General features: G+C 42.3%; 1 protein-coding gene across 1 annotated transcript in view; it reads left to right on the top strand.

Annotated features, from left to right (window-relative positions):
- Positions 1-18,929, top strand: part of LOC126101015 (alpha-tocopherol transfer protein-like) — a 164,459-nt gene that overhangs the window by 92,092 nt on the left and 53,438 nt on the right. Inside the window, exon 5 of the mRNA XM_049911683.1 lies at positions 11,143-11,253. Coding sequence (XP_049767640.1) covers positions 11,143-11,253 — 111 coding nt within the window. The remainder of the gene's footprint in view (positions 1-11,142; positions 11,254-18,929) is intronic.

Below are 18,929 nucleotides of genomic sequence, written 5' to 3'. Positions count from 1 at the left end.
AGTTTCGCAGGATCTCTGTTTGTGGAATCCATGTTGATTTTTATAGAGGAGCTGTTCATTTTCCGAGAACTTCATAATTCTTGAGCATAAAACATGTTCCATAATTATAAAACATATTGACGTCAACGATATGGGTCTATAATTGTGGATCTGTTTTACCGCCTTTCGTAAAAACGGGAGTGACCTGCGCTTTTTTCCAGTCGATAGATCCTTTCGTTGGTCAAGCGATCTGCGATACATTACTGCTAGAACGGGGAGCAAGTTCTTTCGCTTAATCTTTATAGATTCTCTAAATTTTCTCAAGAGTGGTACTCGAAAAGGGTGGCCCCTTCCGTCGAGGGATTCCCACTTTAGTTCCTTAAGCATCTCCGTAACATTTGCGCGTTGTTCGAAGCTACCGGTAACAAACCTAGCGGTTTGCCTCTGAAATGCTTCAATGTCTCCCATTAATCCGACCTCGTACGGATCCCAATCACTCAAGCAGTACTGAAGAATAGATCGCGTTAGCGTCCTATAAGCGGCCTCCTTCACAGATGAACGACACTTTCCTAGAATTCTCCCAATAAACGGAAGTAGACTACTCGCCTTGCCTCCTACAATCCTCACATACTTGTTCAATTTCATACCGCTTTGCAACGTTACGCCCGGGTATTTAAATGACGTGACTGTCAAACAGGTCACTACTAGCTCTGCATACGAACTTAACGGGTTGTTTTTCCTACTCTTCCGCATTAACTTAAATTTTTCTAGTTTTAGATATAGTTGCGATTCATCACACAAACTAGAAATTTTGTCTGTCATATTGTATCATCCTAGTCAATCGATTTCGAAACTTACCGTACACCACAGCATCATCAGCAAACAACAGCAAATTGCTGGGCACTCTTCCCGCCAAATAATCTGTATATACAGGCAGATAACAGCGGTCCAACCACACTTCCCTGCGGCACTCCTGGCAAAACCCATGTCTGAAGAGTCGCCGTCGAGGACGACATACTGGGTTCTATTACTTAGCAAGTCAGTCACTCAGGTATCTGTTAGTTCATTCAAAGTGCTCATACCTTTGTTAGCAGCCTGCAATGGGTCACAGAGTCGAATGCTTTTCGGAAGTACAGAAATATGGTGTCTGCCTGTTGTCCTTCATCCATAGATCCCAGTATATCACGTCAGAAATGGCAAGCAGAGTTTTGCATGAGCGATGGTTGCTAAAACCGTGCTGATTCGTGGAAATAAGCTTCTCGGCCTCAGGAAAATTTATTATATTGAACCGAGAATATGTTCAAGGATTCTGCAGCAAACTGATGTTACGGATATTGGTCTGCAATTTTAAGTCTGTTCTTTTGCCCTTCTTATACACAGTACTGACCAGCGCTTTTTTCCACTCACTTGGGACTCTGCGCTGGCGCGAAATTTGAGACAAACGCAGGCTCAGTAAGGAGCCAATGCCGTAGAAAACTCACTATCAAACCGAATTGGGATTCCATCGAGGCCTGGTGACTTATTTGTAGTAACCAGGACAATATTTCAGTCTGTAATCAGTGTCTGTAATATCTCTCTCTCTCTCTCTCTCTCTCTCTCTCTCTCTCTCTGTGTGTGTGGTGTGTGTGTGTGTGTGTGTGTGTGTGTGTGTGTGTAAACTCACTTCCACGCACTAAAATGCTGTAATGCACGAACATTTGTGGGTTCGGAAGTTACCACTTATTGAAATCCTTATAGTCAATTGAAATTTTTGTTTTTCCGGAAGTGCTAAATTTAAGATAGTTGGACAAAATTTTGTACGATTTGAGGAAACTAAACGATGAACACGTTCGGCGGCGCTCTCTGGCAGGCTACTTTAATTTGCGCGTGCATCGACGTCATTGGACAAGTTAAATTCTAATTAACTCGGAAACGTTGTTTCTTAACAACTGTTTAGCAGCGCAGCCTACGCTGCAACTCCTTTACAAGCTTTGCAGACTGTTTATGTCCAACCTGTATTTCTTCATTAAGAAGTGCAACAGCACCTGGTCTTTGCAAGCAATTGCCTTTGTCAAACACTAATGTTGCTTAAATCAATGTATAGGTAGACCAAAGGTCTTCTAAATGCTTGCACGACGGAATACAATTGACGGCTAGAAAGTGTGACGAGAGGGTTTTTTTTTTTTTTTAATAGAGCTGACTAAAAGCAAGTTAACGGAAGAAAATCAACATCACGTCCAGTTAATATTTTCGTGTATAACCAACAACACACCATCTTATCTGATATTGAACTCATAGTTCTCAAAGGATACCTAGCACCTGATCCCTTCACAATGACAAAACATTCATGGAAGCTTATGCCCTGTTGCGTTACGGTGTTTAGGGTAACATATGTGCAACAAGTAACTGAAAAACATAGTTCAGCATCTGTTAATTAAAACACCGAAAGATAGTACAAAATCGTGTAATGCTACAGGTAAAATTTTTTTTGAATAGTGCTGTATAATCTAATGTAAAATCAACCTAGTTCTTCGAAGTACGCTGACACAATGATAACAACGCAACTAGCCATCAGCTTCAACCAGAGTCGACGACACATACGTATACCTAGTTTTGTGTACTATAGAACAGATACATTAAATCTGGGTATTCAGCATGTAATAAGTCTCCCGTAATCATCATTACCGTCTTCATCATTGATATCAGCACTTGATATTGGAGAAGTTGATTCAATGAAGGCGTTGATCATCAGTGATCACTATGACCACTAACTTGAAAGCTGCTAATGCACACTGATCGTTAGGTTTACATTTCGCAGATATCAACAACTTAGTTTTGCAAACATGGTGGTGGGATTCTGAAGTTACACATATTAGGATACTGAAAATAGCTATGTATTACAGATAAAGAACAAAAACATGATGGTTAATATATACTGGCGTTTTCATACTTACAAATCTAGTTTGGCGAGGATGGGACAGTTATTTGGTCGAGGTTTCATAGTAAGAACTGTCACAGCTCTCCGTAGCTTCTTTTTCTTCTTGCCAACTATGATTAGACCTTTGTGATACGTTCTGTCGTCATAGAACATATTCCGATCTTCCCTCGTGTCTTCTCACAGTTCTTAGTCCGACTGGCTTTTATCGGCTTGATGTTTTTGGCTTTCTTTCACTTGAGTGTTCTACACGGGATTTCCATTTTTTATGTACTTGTATTTTATCGTTTAGGTCATACATTCGCAACTCCTGTCTGAGCTCTTCTTTTCCAAATCTATCTAATTTAAAACATACTTTTACTGACCTTAGAAAATTCATTTCCGCTGTTCGTACGATCTTTCATATCTCTCTCGTATATATCTCATCCGTGACTCACTTTCATAAAGTAGCATAGGGAGAACTATTACATTATAGAACCTGAGCAGTCTCTTTCTGGGTTTTGTTTTAGTTTCCTTAGGGTGCTGCATATCATTTGGAATTGATTTAGTATGTACGAGGTGCATTCAACTTCTAAGGCCTCCGATTTTTTTTCTCTGGTCTGGAAAGAGATAGAAACATGCGCATTGTTTCAAAATGAGGCCGCGTTCATTGTCAATACGTCCCAGAGATGGCAGCACCGTACTGCAGATGGAATTTTACCGCCAGCGGCGAGAATGAGAACTGTTTTAAATACCTAAAATGGCGACGTTTTCCTTACTTGAACAGCGTGCAATCATTCGTTTTCTGAATTTGCGTGGTGTGAAACCAATTGAAATTCATCGACAGTTGAAGGAGACATGTGGTGATGGAGTTATGGATGTGTCGAAAGTGCGTTCGTGGGTGGGACAGTTTAATAAAGGCAGAACATCGTGTGACAACAAACCGAAACAACCTCGGGCTCGCACAAGCCGGTCTGACGACATGATCGAGAAAGTGGAGAGAATTGTTTTGGGGGATCGCCGAATGACTGTTGAACTTATCGCCTCCAGAGTTGGCGTTTCTGTGGGTTCTGTGCACACAATCCTGCATGACGACCTGAAAATGCGAAAAGTGGCATCCATATGGGTGTCACAAATGCTGATGGACGACCACATGGCTGCCCATGTGGCGTGTTGCCAAGCAATGTTGACACGCAACTACAGCATGAATGGGACTTTCTTTTCGTCGGTTGTGACAATGGATGAGACGTGGATGCCATTTTTCAATCCAGAAACAAAGCGCCAGTCAGCTCAATGGAAGCACACATTCACACCCACCAAAAAAATTTCGGGTAACAGCCAGTGCTGGAAAAAATGGTGTCCATGTTCTGGGACAGCGAGAGCGTAATCCTTACCCATTGCGTTCCAAAGGGCACTACGGTAACAAGTGCATCCTACGAAAATGTTTTGAAGAGCAAATTCCTGCCTGCACTGCAACAAAAACGTCCGGGAAGGGCTGCGCGTGTGCTGTTTCACCAAGACAACGCACTCGCACATCGAGCTAACGTTACGCAACAGTTTCTTCGTGATAACAATTTTGAAGTGATTCCTCATGCTCCCTACTCACCTGACTGGCTCCTAGTGGCTTTTGGCTTTTTCCAACAATGAAAGACACTCTCCGTGGCCGCACATTCACCAGCCGTGCTGCTATTGCCTCAGCGATTTTCCAGTGGTCAAAACAGGCTCCTAAAGAAGCCTTCGCCGCTGCCGTGGAATCATGGCGTCAGCGTTGTGACAAATGTGTACGTCTGTAGGGCGATTACGTCGAGAAGTAAGGCCAGTTTCATCAATTTCGGTTGAGTAGTTAATTAGAAAAAAAAATCGGAGGCCTTAGAACTTGAATGCACCTCGTATGTATGTGTCTGTTGTCGAAAGATACGATAAACTGCCGGAAACATTTGTTACACCTGGAAAGACGTAGATTTTGATCCGATAACGGCATATACCGCCCGGAGGACCGCACATATACTGATGACGTCGTCCGCTAACAGTGTAGCGTGATACCTACCAAAGCGCCGTCTATGTCTAAGCTTCAATAGGCAGCGATCTCAGCCAGATGGCATGGTGTGAAGCAAGCACGCTAACATGCCACGGAGACGCACTCCTCCTTCCTACTGCCAACTGAGACATTGTGAAATGGGTCAAATTGTGGCCTTCCGAGTGGAGGTGCTGCATCGGTTGTGCAACGATGCTGGTACCAGTGGTCACGTGACCATTCTCACACCTGCAGACGAGGTTCTGGACGTCCACCCATCACAAAACGCCCGCCACAGTCGTCATATCGTAACGGCAGCAGTAGCAGATCGCACAGCTATCACAGCACAGATAAGACGGTTTGTGATCCCAGACATGTCAACACGAACTGTTGCGAACGCGTTGTTAGCAACTGGACTACGCTCACACCCTTAGCCTGTCATCCACTCACGCCCAGCATCGATGTTGCACGGCTGGACTGGTGCCGTCACAGGGTCACTTGGTCTTCAGCGATGAAATCTGATTCTCCCTGCACGCAGGTGAGAGTCCATTGCGCCTATGACGTAGAGCTGGTGAATGCTGTTTCGTAGAGTGCATTGATGCAAGACACAGTGGCCCCAGCCAAGGCCTTATGGTCTGGGATGCGGTAATCTACAACTTTCGTGCACGTTCGATGTCCGTGTAGGGGTCGCTAACCAGCACTCTGGATGTGCAGAACGTTGGTAGAGCCGTTCCTCTTCCGTTCTTGCAACAGGAACGTGATGTGTTGTTCCAGCAGGATAAAGCTCGACCACACACTGCCCGTGAAACTCGACGTGCTCTGAAAGACGTGCGGCAATTTCCCTGGCCAGCACGATCTCCGGACTTGTCTCCCATCGAGCACTTGTGGAATATGATGTAACAAGAAGTAACTCGTCCGACAAATATTGCAGAACTACGTAAACAGTTGGAGCAGATGTGGCATAACGTATCCCATGGCGGTATCCGCCGTCTGAACGACGCCAGTGTCAGCTTCTGCACTGCCAACCGTGGGGCCTACACCACGTACTAATATCGGTGTTTCAGCATGGGTCGATACCTGCTATCTTCAAACCGGTTGTGCTATTCATCTGTTTCATGTAGTCCTAGTCCAATGTTGCAACATTAAATCTTGTGTGAACTGGAAACGTCTAAAAGGGTATACTACTTTTTTCCGGCAGTGTAGGTTGTTTCTTCGTGACAAAGCGATCACCTGTGTTCCGTTAGTGGAAAGATTAGGATTATATTGAGCTGAGCACAGCTGTGACTTACGTGATTCTCTTTGCAATCCATCTTCTGTCTTACCTATAAGCGGCTGGCCGTCAGCACAAGACAGCGTATTAGTAAATTCACTTGGTCACAGTTTAATGCGTTGTGTTGGAAGTGTACCTTGCCTCATACGAATGGTGTCGTCTAAACACATTTTGCAGTGTCTGAGAAAGACTACGCCCTTGTCTCATTACTTGATTTATAATTAGTAAGTGCTGTTGTCTTCCATTTTGTAGAACTATCTGTGTATTCAAATACAGGCTCTTTACTGCTGATGGAAGATATCTAGGATAGCCATGTCTTCGTAAAATTTCCTTCGGTGTCTTCCTATCTAGCTTGTTCAACACTTTCTGAAACTAGACGAAAGCAGTAAATGTCGGAAGATCATATTCTCTCCACTACTCAAATATTATAGTTATACGGGTGTACCATCAGTGCTATATCTTTTCGAACTTAATATAACTTTGCCTCTGTCATGGGTTGGAAACGAGTACTAATAAAAAAAAGTGGTTCAAATGGTTCTGAGCACTATGGGACTTAACATCTGAGGTCATCAGTCCCCTAGAACTTAGAACTACTTAAACCTAACTAACCTAAGGACATCACACACATCCATGCCCGAGGCAGGATTCGAACCTTCGACCGTAGCAGTCCCGCGGTTCAAGACTGCAGCGCCTAGAACCGCACGGCCACCGAGGCCGGCGAGTATTAATATCTCAGCATGTAATTCGTATCCTGTGTTCAAGATACCTATTCCCCTATAATCTTTGGTGCTGGATAAAGCTCCTTTCTTAGTATAATACTGTGTTTTCTGCAATCTACTTCCCCGTTATCCTGTTCCCAAGCCAGAATATATTTCTGAAATGCAGAAACAGATATTTCAGTAGCATTCCTCTGTATTCCAGTAATTCCTACTGAACTAGAGACCTTTCGGTTTTTCGCTTTCTTAATATTTCTTCCAATTTTCTGTAACTGTGAGATGTAAGTATTTTGTTTCAATCATCTCTTCTATCACCTGATTCATAAGAAAAAGCCGGACGGATATGTTTGACTCTATTCAGAGGAGTCGCGATTCCCTTAATTTCTGTCCACCCAGTATCTGTCTTCATCTGCTATAAGTTATTGATAAACTACTTCTATGATGTATTTAATCTGAACAATTTTCCGTTTGGTGGATTCACTACTTTCCAGACGTTATTTCTAAACTGCACCTTAAGGCATACCTTTAGTTACTGGACTAAATTGGCTCTAGATGCAAACAGTATGTGAACACCAGAACACTGGCTGGTCGCATATGCTCCGTAAGCACGTATCCCCTCTTCCTTTCCAAATTTAGGGATTTGAAAAATCCCCTTGGACTTCTGAGCATACTTCAAATTTATATGAAATACCCTAGCCTGACTCACCCCCCACTTCGGAATTTCCCACTATGCTGAGGAAGTCTAAAGGAAGCATATGTATACGTATATATATCTCCACTAAACTAGCATAAGTTGGATCAGTACCTCATTTCTCAGGGGCTGTTGAAAGAGTCAGAACCTTTCTAAAACTAAGTAAATCACAAACAAAAGTTACTTGTAATTTAGTGAATGATCTGGTCTGTAACTCTTCCTTCTGTAGAGGAACACCTCTAGCAAATAACTGATGGCATAGGTAGCAAGTACAGAAGAGGAATTCGTGCGGACCGCGTCACCCAATCAGAATACTGAAGACTCAAAATCTTACAAACTTCTTTCTAGGCTTTAAGGTGCTTTGGGGTGCTAATTTTAGTGTTTACCTTCGAACTTACGAATGGAAGTATGCCAAATTTATAGCTTTTTGTATGTTGTCCGTCAGTTTGTGATGCAGAACAGTTATACTATAGTATTTTTTTGGTTTGAATAACAGTATCGCTCCACAGATTTTTCTGTAAATTATTTTGCTAGTTTCTCTTGTATTACTTTTACTCCAACACCAAACATCCTTTTGAAACACAATCTTCTGTCATCTTTCTCTTTTTTGAAATCGTCAATGGCTTTTAGACTCCTCTCGCATTATTTTCGTTATTAATTGTTTTCAGAATGAGATTTTCACTCTGCAGCGGAGTGTGCGCTGATATGAAACTTCCTGGCAGGAAGTTTCATATCAGCGCACACTCCGCTGCAGAGTGAAAATCTCATTCTGGAAACATCCCCCAGGCTGTGGCTAAGCCATGTCTCCGCTATATCCTTTCATTCAGGAGTGCTAGTTCTGCAAGGTTCGCAGGAGAGCTTCTGTAAAGTTTGGAAGGTAGGAGACGAGATACTGGCAGAAGTAAAGCTGTGAGACCTGGCGTGAGTCGTGCTTCGGTAGCTCAGATGGTAGAGCACTTGCCCGCGAAAGGCAAAGTTCCCGAGTTCGAGTCTCGGTCGGGCACACAGTTTGAATCTGCCAGGAAGTTTCATTAATTGTTTTTCTTATACATCTCTTGTACTGCTTAAATACCAAAAGAAATCTCTGAATGCTGATTCATTATGTGTGTGATTAGCTGTAGTGGCATGTGCATCTTAACTGGTAAAATCTCACTTGTACTATAAATGCGTAGCACATAAATGTTCAGTGTATTGCATTGTATTCCATGTGTCCCAAGAGAGCGAACTCTTAGTTGTGGAACGAAGTCGAGAATGTAAAATTGTGTAATACAATAAAGTGACAAAATTATGAAACAGTATTTATTAAATAGCTAATACTAAGTATAAAATAAAATGGATACGGAGCAGCGGCTGGTCAGCCATTTACCAAAGAGTAATTTCCAAACAGCCTAATATTTTAAACAGCTATTTTAGTTAGACAACCAGTTTCGGCATCTCATTAGTGCCATCTTCAGGTCGCTATGCACTCAGTGTATACAGAATCAGATCGACACGTGCATAACTGGAGCCATCAGTATCTGGAATCTGTGAATTTCTTGAAGACGTGTAGCCACGCCTTTAACGGTTTTTATCTATTATATGCATGCTTTATACAGGATTATTACTAATGATTGAAGCGATTTCACAGCTCTAAAATAACTTCATTATTTGAAATATTTTCACAATGCTTTGCATACACATACAAAAACTCAGTTTTTTTAGGCATTAACAAATGTTCGATATGTGCCCCTTTAGTGATTAGGCAGACATCAAGCCGATAATAAAGTTCCTCCCACACTCGGCGCAGCATGTCCCCATCAATGAGTTCGAAAGCATCGTTGATGCGAGCTCGCAGTTCTGGCACGTTTCTTGGTAGAGAAGGTTTCAACACTAAATCTTTCACATAACCCCACAGAAAGAAATCGCAGGGGGTTAAGTCGGGAGAGCGTGGAGGCCATGACATGAATTACTGATCACGATCTCCACCACGACCGATCCATCGGTTTTCCAATCTCCTGTTTAAGAAATGCCGAATATCATGATGGAAGTGCGGTGGAGCACCATCCTGTTGAAAGATGAAGTCGGCGCTGTCGGTCTCCAGTTGTGGCATGAGCCAATTTTCCAGCATGTCCAGATACACGTGTCCTGTAACCGTTTTTTCGCTGAAGAAAAAGGGGCCGTAAACTTTAATTCGTGAGATTGCACAAAACACGTTAACTTTTGGTGAATTGCGAATTTGCTGCACGAATGCGTGAGGATTCTCTACCGCCCAGATTCGCACATTGTGTCTGTTCACTTCACCATTAAGAAAAAATGTTGCTTCATCACTGAAAACAAGTTTCGCACTGAACGCATCCTCTTCCATGAGCTGTTGCAACCGCGCCGAAAATTCAAAGCGTTTGACTTGTCATCGGGTGTCAGGGCTTGTAGCAATTGTAAACGGTAAGGCTTCTGCTTTAGCCTTTTCCGTAAGATTTTCGAAACCGTCGGCTGTGGTACGTTTAGCTCCCTGCTTGCTTTCTTCGTCGACTTCCGCGGGCTACGCGTGAAACTTGCCCGCACGCGTTCAACCGTTTCTTCGCTCACTGCAGGCCGACCCGTTGATTTCCCCTTACAGGGGCATCCAGAAGCTTTAAACTGCGCATACCATCGCCGAATGGAGTTAGCAGTTGGTGGATCTTTGTTGAACTTCGTCCTGAAGTGTCGTTGCACTGTTATGACTGACTGATGTGAGTGCATTTCAAGCACGACATACGCTTTCTCGGCTCCTGTCGCCATTTTGTCTCACTGCGCTCTCGAGTGCTCTGGCGGCAGAAACCTGAAGTGCGGCTTCAGCCGAACAAAACTTGATGAGTTTTTCTACGTATCTGTAGTGTGTCGTGACCATGTCAATGAATGGAACTACAGTGAATTTATGAAATCGCTTCAATCATTTGTAATAGCCCTGTACTATTATTTGAGAGGTGAGAAATACACATACTAGCAAGAGACGTTAAAAATAAATCTGTATTGTGACACAGGTTTGAGACTACAAAATCTTTTTGAAGAGGCCACTGAACTAGTCTTGAAAATGATACTCCTGTAAGGTGAGTGCCCTCCCCCGCCCTCCCACAAAGATTCCTTAACCTCTTAGTAATTGTAAAAAGAGGCTAATCCATTTCCTAAGTCGTCCGCAACAGTAATCGTGCATACCGCAAATGTATCTGAAATAAGGCGCTTCATGCGATTTTTAATGAAGGTTGTGATATGTAACGCCCCAAGAATTTAATACTGTCTAGTTATTATATTTCACTGTCTGAAAAGACTATTTATCGTTTATGGAATTCGAGAAGCGTCAAACTGCACATACTAAGTCTTACCAAATTTAATTTTCATCCTTAAAGTACGTGTTGAATGGCAAACAGATGATTAAAGACCAATCGATAATATTACAGTTTGAGACGATTCAGTTCGTCTCATTGAAAATCACCAATTAAACAAGTAGTCTAAAAGTCAAAAACATGATTGGTGGCGTTACATTACACACCATAGCTGCATAACAGATGGTTGCGGTGACGGTCGTACAGAAAACAGCCAACGGTGGTGATCGGAATGTTGCAGGAGGCGTACCCCCTGAGGACGCTGGCGATCCACTACATCAACGCCCCCTCGGCGGTGGACGTGGTCATGTCGCTCTTCAAGAACTCCCTCTCTGGCTACCTGGCCACACAGGTACGTAGCGGTCCACTGAGCTTAGTGTAAAGTGTATCCCCCAAAGGACGCAACATTAGAGTGCATAATTAGATATTTTTGATGAAATTTAGTAAATTAAATATTACGTTGTATGCTACCTGTGGGTATGTACGAAATATATTCCTCAAATGGCCTCTGAGTTTGCAGGCACACTAATAATTTCGATGAAATTATCCATAATTTTTTTTACATGCTTGTACCTCTAATTCTGAAATAACAAGCTTAATCTCGGTGTTGAGCCCTGGAAGTGATCGTGGTTTGTTGGCGTACACAAGAGATTTGAACGTCCTCAGGGACTGCAGTTACTTAGTATCATTTCACAAGATCTGGGTGGTAAATTCGTCAGCGTTGTGAGGAATCTCACAGGCAGTCAACAAGTCCACAGTTGTAACAGACGTGACAGGTTGCCCCCATGTTCTTGAAACCGAACTTCGTCAGCATTCGCACGATCCATTTCAGATTTCAGAAGCACTCTTAACACACTGCGACAGCGCTCACCGCTACTATTAATGGGTTTCCGGCGCCATCTTCGAAAAAGAACGGCCCAAGGAGCAGCTCAGCCCAAATGCCACACCGCACAATCACTCGTTAACGATACAGGGGATTCTCCACAATTATTCAGCGATTTTGCTAGTACGCGAAGCTATTCAACAGAAAAGGTGCCTCGTCAGTGAACATCTTCATGTTGAAATGGTTGTCCGCTCTTTGTTTCGCAAGCGCCCTGTTAGCAAATGCTCGTGGCTTTTTGTGATCGTTTGGCTTCAGTTCTTGTCAGTTTGGTTTTGTAGGCAGAACGACGCAGCTCATCTTTCAAAAGTCGTTGCTTGCTGGTTCAAGTGGGCGAATAGATGTCACAGGACTTAATTACATCATCACTCACGACGGAGATGTTCCCGCATAAAGACTTACACGAGAAAGCCTCGAGAATTTGTCCACAGCCGAAACGATTTTCTCAAATTTAGCAAACATTCTCATCACAGTTGTTTCGTTCTACAAAGTTTGAAAATGGTCTTTGCACAACATTCACCACATTTGTGAAGTCTTCACTATGACTACATGGTGTTCCATTCTCAAGCGCTTCGCTACTAACCACAAAGAGAACAGATGCCAACTAGAAGAGACATGGTGGGCATTTCAAAAGTTGCGTTTACAAGTGTACAGCATTTGCTGCACAGTATAATTTCACTTTAAAGTTTCAGCTTCAGCAGGTTGCTAAACATCGTCTCTGCCACTCTGTACTCTTCTATGTTGTTGAGATACCTATTCGATTTATCGAAGAGCCGCGTCAAAATGGTTATGCCACCAACCTGATATCCATGCACAATGTGTGCGTTTTGCACAAATGTTGACATGATCTGTGGACCACCGTCTCCACTGATTTTTCTTTATTTCTGTGACGACCTTGGCCAGTTACGACGCGTTTTATGCCTGAATACACACGACAAACGGTAAAGTTCAGTAACGCCCAACTCTATTTCAGTAAAATAATTTCTTCACCCTCGATAGGGTTATGTACGTTCAATATTCCCAGGGGCAGGTGTGGACTCTGACGATATTCTATTCGTTATGAACTGTAGATGAAAACTGAATAAAATGCAAAAAGGTGGGAATTTAAGGAAATGGGACCTGGATAAACTGACTAAGCCAGAGGTTGTACAGAGTTTCAGGGAGAGCATAAGGGAAGAATGGGGAAAGAAATACAGTAGAAGAAGAATGGGTAGCTCTGAGGGATGAAGTATTGAAGGCGGCAGAGGATCAAGTAGGTAAAAAGATGAGGGGTAGTAGAAATCCTTGGGTAACAGAAGAAATATTGAATTTAATTGATGAAAGGAGAAAATATAAAAATGCAGTAAATGAAGCAGGCAAAAACGAATACAAACGTCTCAAAAATGAGATCGACAGGAAGTGCAAAATGGCTAAGCAGGGATGGCTAGAGGACAAATGTAAGGATGTAGAGGCTTATCTCACTAGGGGGAAGATAGATACTGCCTACAGGAAAATTAAAGAGACTTTTGGAGATAAGAGAACCACTTGTATGAACATCAAGAGCTCAGATGGAAACCCAGTTCTAAGCAACGAAGGGAAAGCAGAAAGGTGGAAGGGCTATATAGAGGGTCTATACAAGGGCGATGTACTTGTGGACAATATTATGGAAATTGAAGAGGATGTAGATGAAGATATAATGGGAGACGCGATACTGCGTGAAGAGTTTGACAGAGCATTGAAAGACCTGAGTCGAAACAAGGTCCCCGGAGTAGAGAACATTCCATTAGAACGACTGACGGCCGTGGGAGAGCCAGTCCTAACCACTATACCATCTGCTGAGCAAGATGTATGAGACAAGCGAAATACCCTCACTCCCAGAAGAATATAATTCCAATCCCAAAGAAAGCAGGTGTTGACAGATGTGAAAATTACCGAACTATCAGTTTAATAAGTCACAGCTGCAAAATACTAACGCGAATTCTTTACAGACGAATGGAAAATCTGGTAGAAGCCGACCTCGGGGAAGATCAGTTTGGATTCCGTAGAAATGTTGGAACACGTGAGGCAATACTGACTTTACGACTTATTTTAGAAGAAAGATTAAGGAAAGGCAAAGCTACGTTTCTAGCATTCGTAGACCTAGAGAAAGCTTTTGACAATGTTGACTGGAATACTCTCTTTCAAATTCTAAAGGTGGCAGGGGTAAAATACAGGGAGCGAAAGGCTATTTACAATTTCTACAGAAACCAGATGGCAGTTATAAGAGTCGAGGGGCATGAAAGGGAGCAGTGGTTGGGAAGGGAGTTAGATAGGGTTGTAACCTCTCCCCGATGTTATTCAGTCTGTATATTGAGCAAGCAGTGAAGGAAACAAAAGGAAATATTCGGAGTAGGTATTAAAATCCATGGAGAAAAAAGAACGTTCAGGGTCGCCGATGACATTGTAATTCTCTCAGAGACAGCAAAGGACTTGGAAGAGCAGTTGAACGGGATGGACAGTCTCTTGAAAGGAGGATATAAGATGAACATCAACGAAAGCAAAACGAGGATAATGGAATGTAGTCGAATTAAGTCGGTTGATGCTGCGGGGATTGGATTAGGAAATGAGACGCTTAAAGTAGTAAAGGAGTTTTGCTGTTTAGGGAGCAAAATAACTGATGATGGTCGAAGTAGAGAGGATATAAAATGTAGACTGGCAATGGCAAAGAAAGCGTTTCTGAAGAGAAATTTATCATCGCATACAGATTTGTCAGGAAGTCGTTTCTGAAAGTATTTGTATGCAGTGTAGCCATGTATGGAAGTGAAATAGGGACGATAAATAGTTTGGACAAGAAGAGAATAAAAGCTTTCGAAATGTGGTGCTACAGAAGAATGCTGAAGATTAGATGGGTAGATGACATAACGAGGAGGTACTTAATAGAATTGTGGAAGAGAAATTTGTGGCACAACTTGACCAGAAGAAGGGGTCAATTTGAAGGACATGTTCTGAGGCATCAAGGAATCACCATTTTAGTATTGGAGGGCAGTGTGGAGGGTAAAAATCGTAGAGTGAGACCAAGAGATGAATACACTAAGCAGATTCAGAAGTATGTAGGTTGCAGTAAATACTGGGAGATGAAGAAGCTTGCACAGGATAGAAAAGCATGGAAAGCTGCATCAAACCAGTCTCAGGACTGAAGACGACGACAACAACAACAACACGTTCGAATATCCTTGGTTCGCTATTAGGAGAATTGTCGTATATCGTACCACAAATTTCAAGCATCGCTATCGTTACGGTTTCATACACATTAGTTCCCTGAACAAAACAATCACAAGTCGACAGAGGTAAACACGTCAAACAATATTATTTACTGGTGATATTATACAAGTGAACTCATCAACTACTACCATTTCTATCTTGATCCGTTCAGTTTAAAGATGTAACTATGTACATGATCTGTCGTGGGTCAGAAGTCATTTTCGGCTGGACATCAGACTCAAACGGATTATCAGAGTACAATTTTAAAAGGACTCCCTGAAAGCATGGCATTTCCGACAATTTGGGATAGATATTCGTAATCAAATTGACCTGTTTGCCAAAAGGCAACAAAGGTAACATTTAAAAAACAAAAGAATTTCTTTCCCCTAAAACAGAAAATAATTTACTGTTCCATGTCTTCCATTTTCGTTTTATACGTCCAGGCACGAATGGCTTTAAGATATTCCTGTATACTGTTTTCATGAAGTCAACCCCCTTAGCTTCCCTGCACTTTATTTGATTCCTAAGTGACTTACGTTTCTGTATTCCTGGATTCCCTTGAACATTTTTGTACTTCATTTCGGTGATAAAGTACAGTGTGTCTCCTGTTACTGGCTTTTTAGAGAGAAACTCATTCCTTTCAAACTCAGCTGCCAGCTGGGCTATTCATTATCGTTGTCTATAGCCACAGCGAACTAGTCTCTCTTGATTCCTTAGAATCTCCATATCCCACTGATTTGCCCATTGATTTGCCCATTGATTCTTCCTGACTAGACTCTAAAATCTTCAGCCTACTCCCCATCATTAGTAAATTGTGATCTGAGTCTACATCTGCTCCATGATGCGCCTTACAATCTAATATCTGATTGCTGAATCTCTGTCTGACCATGATGTAATCTAACTGGAATTTTCCCGTATCTCCTGGCCCTAGGTTTACCACCTGTGATTCCTGAAGAGCTTATTCGCTATTACTAGGTCCTCTCTCTCCTACTAGCACGCCCAAGTTCTCCCGTAACCTTTTATTCTGTTCCCTCCCCTGCAACCGCATTCCAATCTCCTATGACTATTAGGTTCTCATTTCTCCTCTGTGTACTGAATAACACGTTCCGTGTCCTCGTTCTCTCCTGCTTCCGTCGTCTGCTTGTATACTTGAATCATCGTTGTCGGTGTTGGTTTGCTGTCGATTCTGATCAGAACAACCCTATCACTGAACACAGTAACACAACCTATGCTCATCCGACCAGGAAACCTGGCCGTCTTTCCATTTCACCTCACTGACCACTACTACATCTAGATTGATCCTTTGCGTTTTCAGATTTTCTAGCTTACCAATCCGGTTCAAACATTTGATACTCCACGCCCCGACCCGTAGAACGTCATACTTTCGCTACTATTCCAGGTTTTTTTCTCGTAGTCACCTCCGTCTTGGCAGTTACCTAACAGAGTACTAATCCGGAATCTTTTGCCATTGGAGATACTACAAAGATACCTTCCAGTTAGCCGACATACGTCCTTTAAGAGCAAATCATGTCTTTAATGTGGTGGTTTCGATTGCTTTCAGCATCCTCATGCTGTTGATCATTGCTGATTCTTGGTGTTTTAGGGGAAATGCACTGCGCAGGGACAAAAGTGCCCTGAACCTCTGCTCGCTTCTCCGGCAATTTTGACAAAGCCGTTGGCAGACCGTGGTGACTTCTTACACTGGAAATATTGAGCCGTAATTGCTGATGATTTTTTTCAAAATTTTAGCAGTGACGAGATTCGAACCAAGCAACCAGGTCGACTTGATTATTAGTCATAGACGCTATCCCTATAGCACGGGTGATAAGAGGACACGGCCACGAAAAGATCATTTTTTATGGTGTTTGACATAGATTCTAAGTTAATTTAAAAACTCCCAACTAGCGAAGCACGTAATTCAAATTCGAGGCTAACTTACACCAGCATTAAATTTCAGCGAGTCAGTATTTTAAATACTGTTAAACCTCTGGGAACATGTTATGTAGGTGTACAGTATTATGAGCAAGAATTACCTTCTCATTAGTGATAACTTTAAAGTGGCAAATCTGAAATTCGAATCTGGACACCTGCTTTCGCAGGCATCGCTATAGGTCAGTCGCAGAAAACGCGCAGTTTGCCATCTGCCACAGAGCTCCACGTTGTCATTCTTTCCATTCAATGCCTTTTACGTTTTATCAGCGTGCACACAGCCGCAACCTGTACAGTCGCAAGTAATGGCCCTAGAAATCTGTTACCGTGGGGAGAGAGGTCAATACTCTGTACGTATTGCTGTTAGATTTATTTGGTTGCCAGACTGATTACTTACTGCCTTTGGCGCGATGCGACTAACTGGTTTTTATCTTGAGATATGAATGTTCACTGCGTCGTCAATTACTGACTTTAGAAGTGTTCACAATCAGGACTGGCACTGCAGCTTACATTTTCTCGAGTGATAGTGTTGATCGATAGTCCACAGAGTTCAAGTTCTAAATTTCGCACTGTTCTTCGCACCTTACTTAGTCACCGCCTTGATAACGACACTGGCACAAGCTGTACACAGCAGCTCTCTGAAGCAGATAGTGCAAAACTATAACTCTTATTATCTCAAGCCACAACTTCTTAAATACATAACGTACTGAGTACCCAACGTTGCCTGGGTAAGTATTTGCCCCAATTCTATTAGCAGCTCCTCCTTCCTCTCTCCGTACAGCTTCATCTCTCTGGCCACTTCCTCCACCCCCACTCTTCCCATCTTCCCCTGCCCCTCTCTGCCCATCTGATACCGCACTCCCCTCGGTCCATCTCGTCCTCCCCACATTGTTTCTCCATGTTCTCACGCCTACCCCAATTCTGTGTTATTGGTTCTTGCTCCCACATTACGTGTTTCCAGTTAGTAAGTAATATATGTTCAAAGTTCGATTGAAATCTATCCTGGGGTTCAGGAAGAGATTCTTTGGCCTTGCCCACATAAGCACATGTCACGTATATTTAATATACTCCACACGTACTTCCACTCAGACGTTACCTATATCTCTAACGAATTTCGCCCCGCAGTTTAGTTTTCACACATATCAATGTTTGACTTCATCCAGTGAAGTGAAGTGTGAGTTACACAAAAAATAATTTTGCTTCTACAATCAATGACAAATGTGAATATTGTCTGCAAAGTCTGTCGCGAAAACAGTTTGTAGAAAAGAGATAGTAAATTCAAAAGTCAAGCTGGATGCGGCAATTTTACTTAACTGAGGAACTGCAGAAAGCGATAAACTTTTTCCATTTCATTTTGGTTGTCAGCAAGAAAAAGGTTCGTGAAGGTTTGAAACTGTGAGTAAATTCAAGACAATACTACTCGATTTCCTTAAGGAATACGAAGTAGTATAGATAGAGGTCAATAACTTAAAGGATGGGAAAATTTCTCACTGTGCAAATAAGTCTCCAAAACAATTGGTCCTTAATAAAAAAATTAAAATATACTCAGTTTTTTTTCTGTTTCAACATTTTATTGATAGTTAGTCAGAAACATTTCTAACATTTCGTGATGCGTTTATTAACAAGTCAGTCAGCAGTTGCAGTATACACATTTGGCCAAACTTATGTACTGTAAATGTTGGCAGATTCGTTAATAAAACGTTTCATAAAACTCATTGGTTGACTACTTTGCCTCTTCACTTATGTCTTAATAACAAATCGGCCATGGTGGTAGCTTTTCCTCCGTGAGACGTCACGAGCCACAAGTTATCTGTTGAACGCTAGGGGTTTTAACATCTTGTACGTTTCCTGCAACACCTCCATAAAGAATAAGGCCCTTGATCCTTGTTCAGTTTTGATGACTTCAGCTATTTCCCAACGCCACTCCCACTGATACTTCTTTCACACATCTTCAGTGGCAAAAGATTGAATTGGGACAATTATCCTGAGTTTTCCCTTGT

Source organism: Schistocerca cancellata, chromosome 9 (assembly GCF_023864275.1).
Source record: "Schistocerca cancellata isolate TAMUIC-IGC-003103 chromosome 9, iqSchCanc2.1, whole genome shotgun sequence".
NCBI lineage: Eukaryota > Metazoa > Arthropoda > Insecta > Orthoptera > Acrididae > Schistocerca > Schistocerca cancellata.
This window is presented reverse-complemented; position numbering and strand designations above follow the sequence as displayed.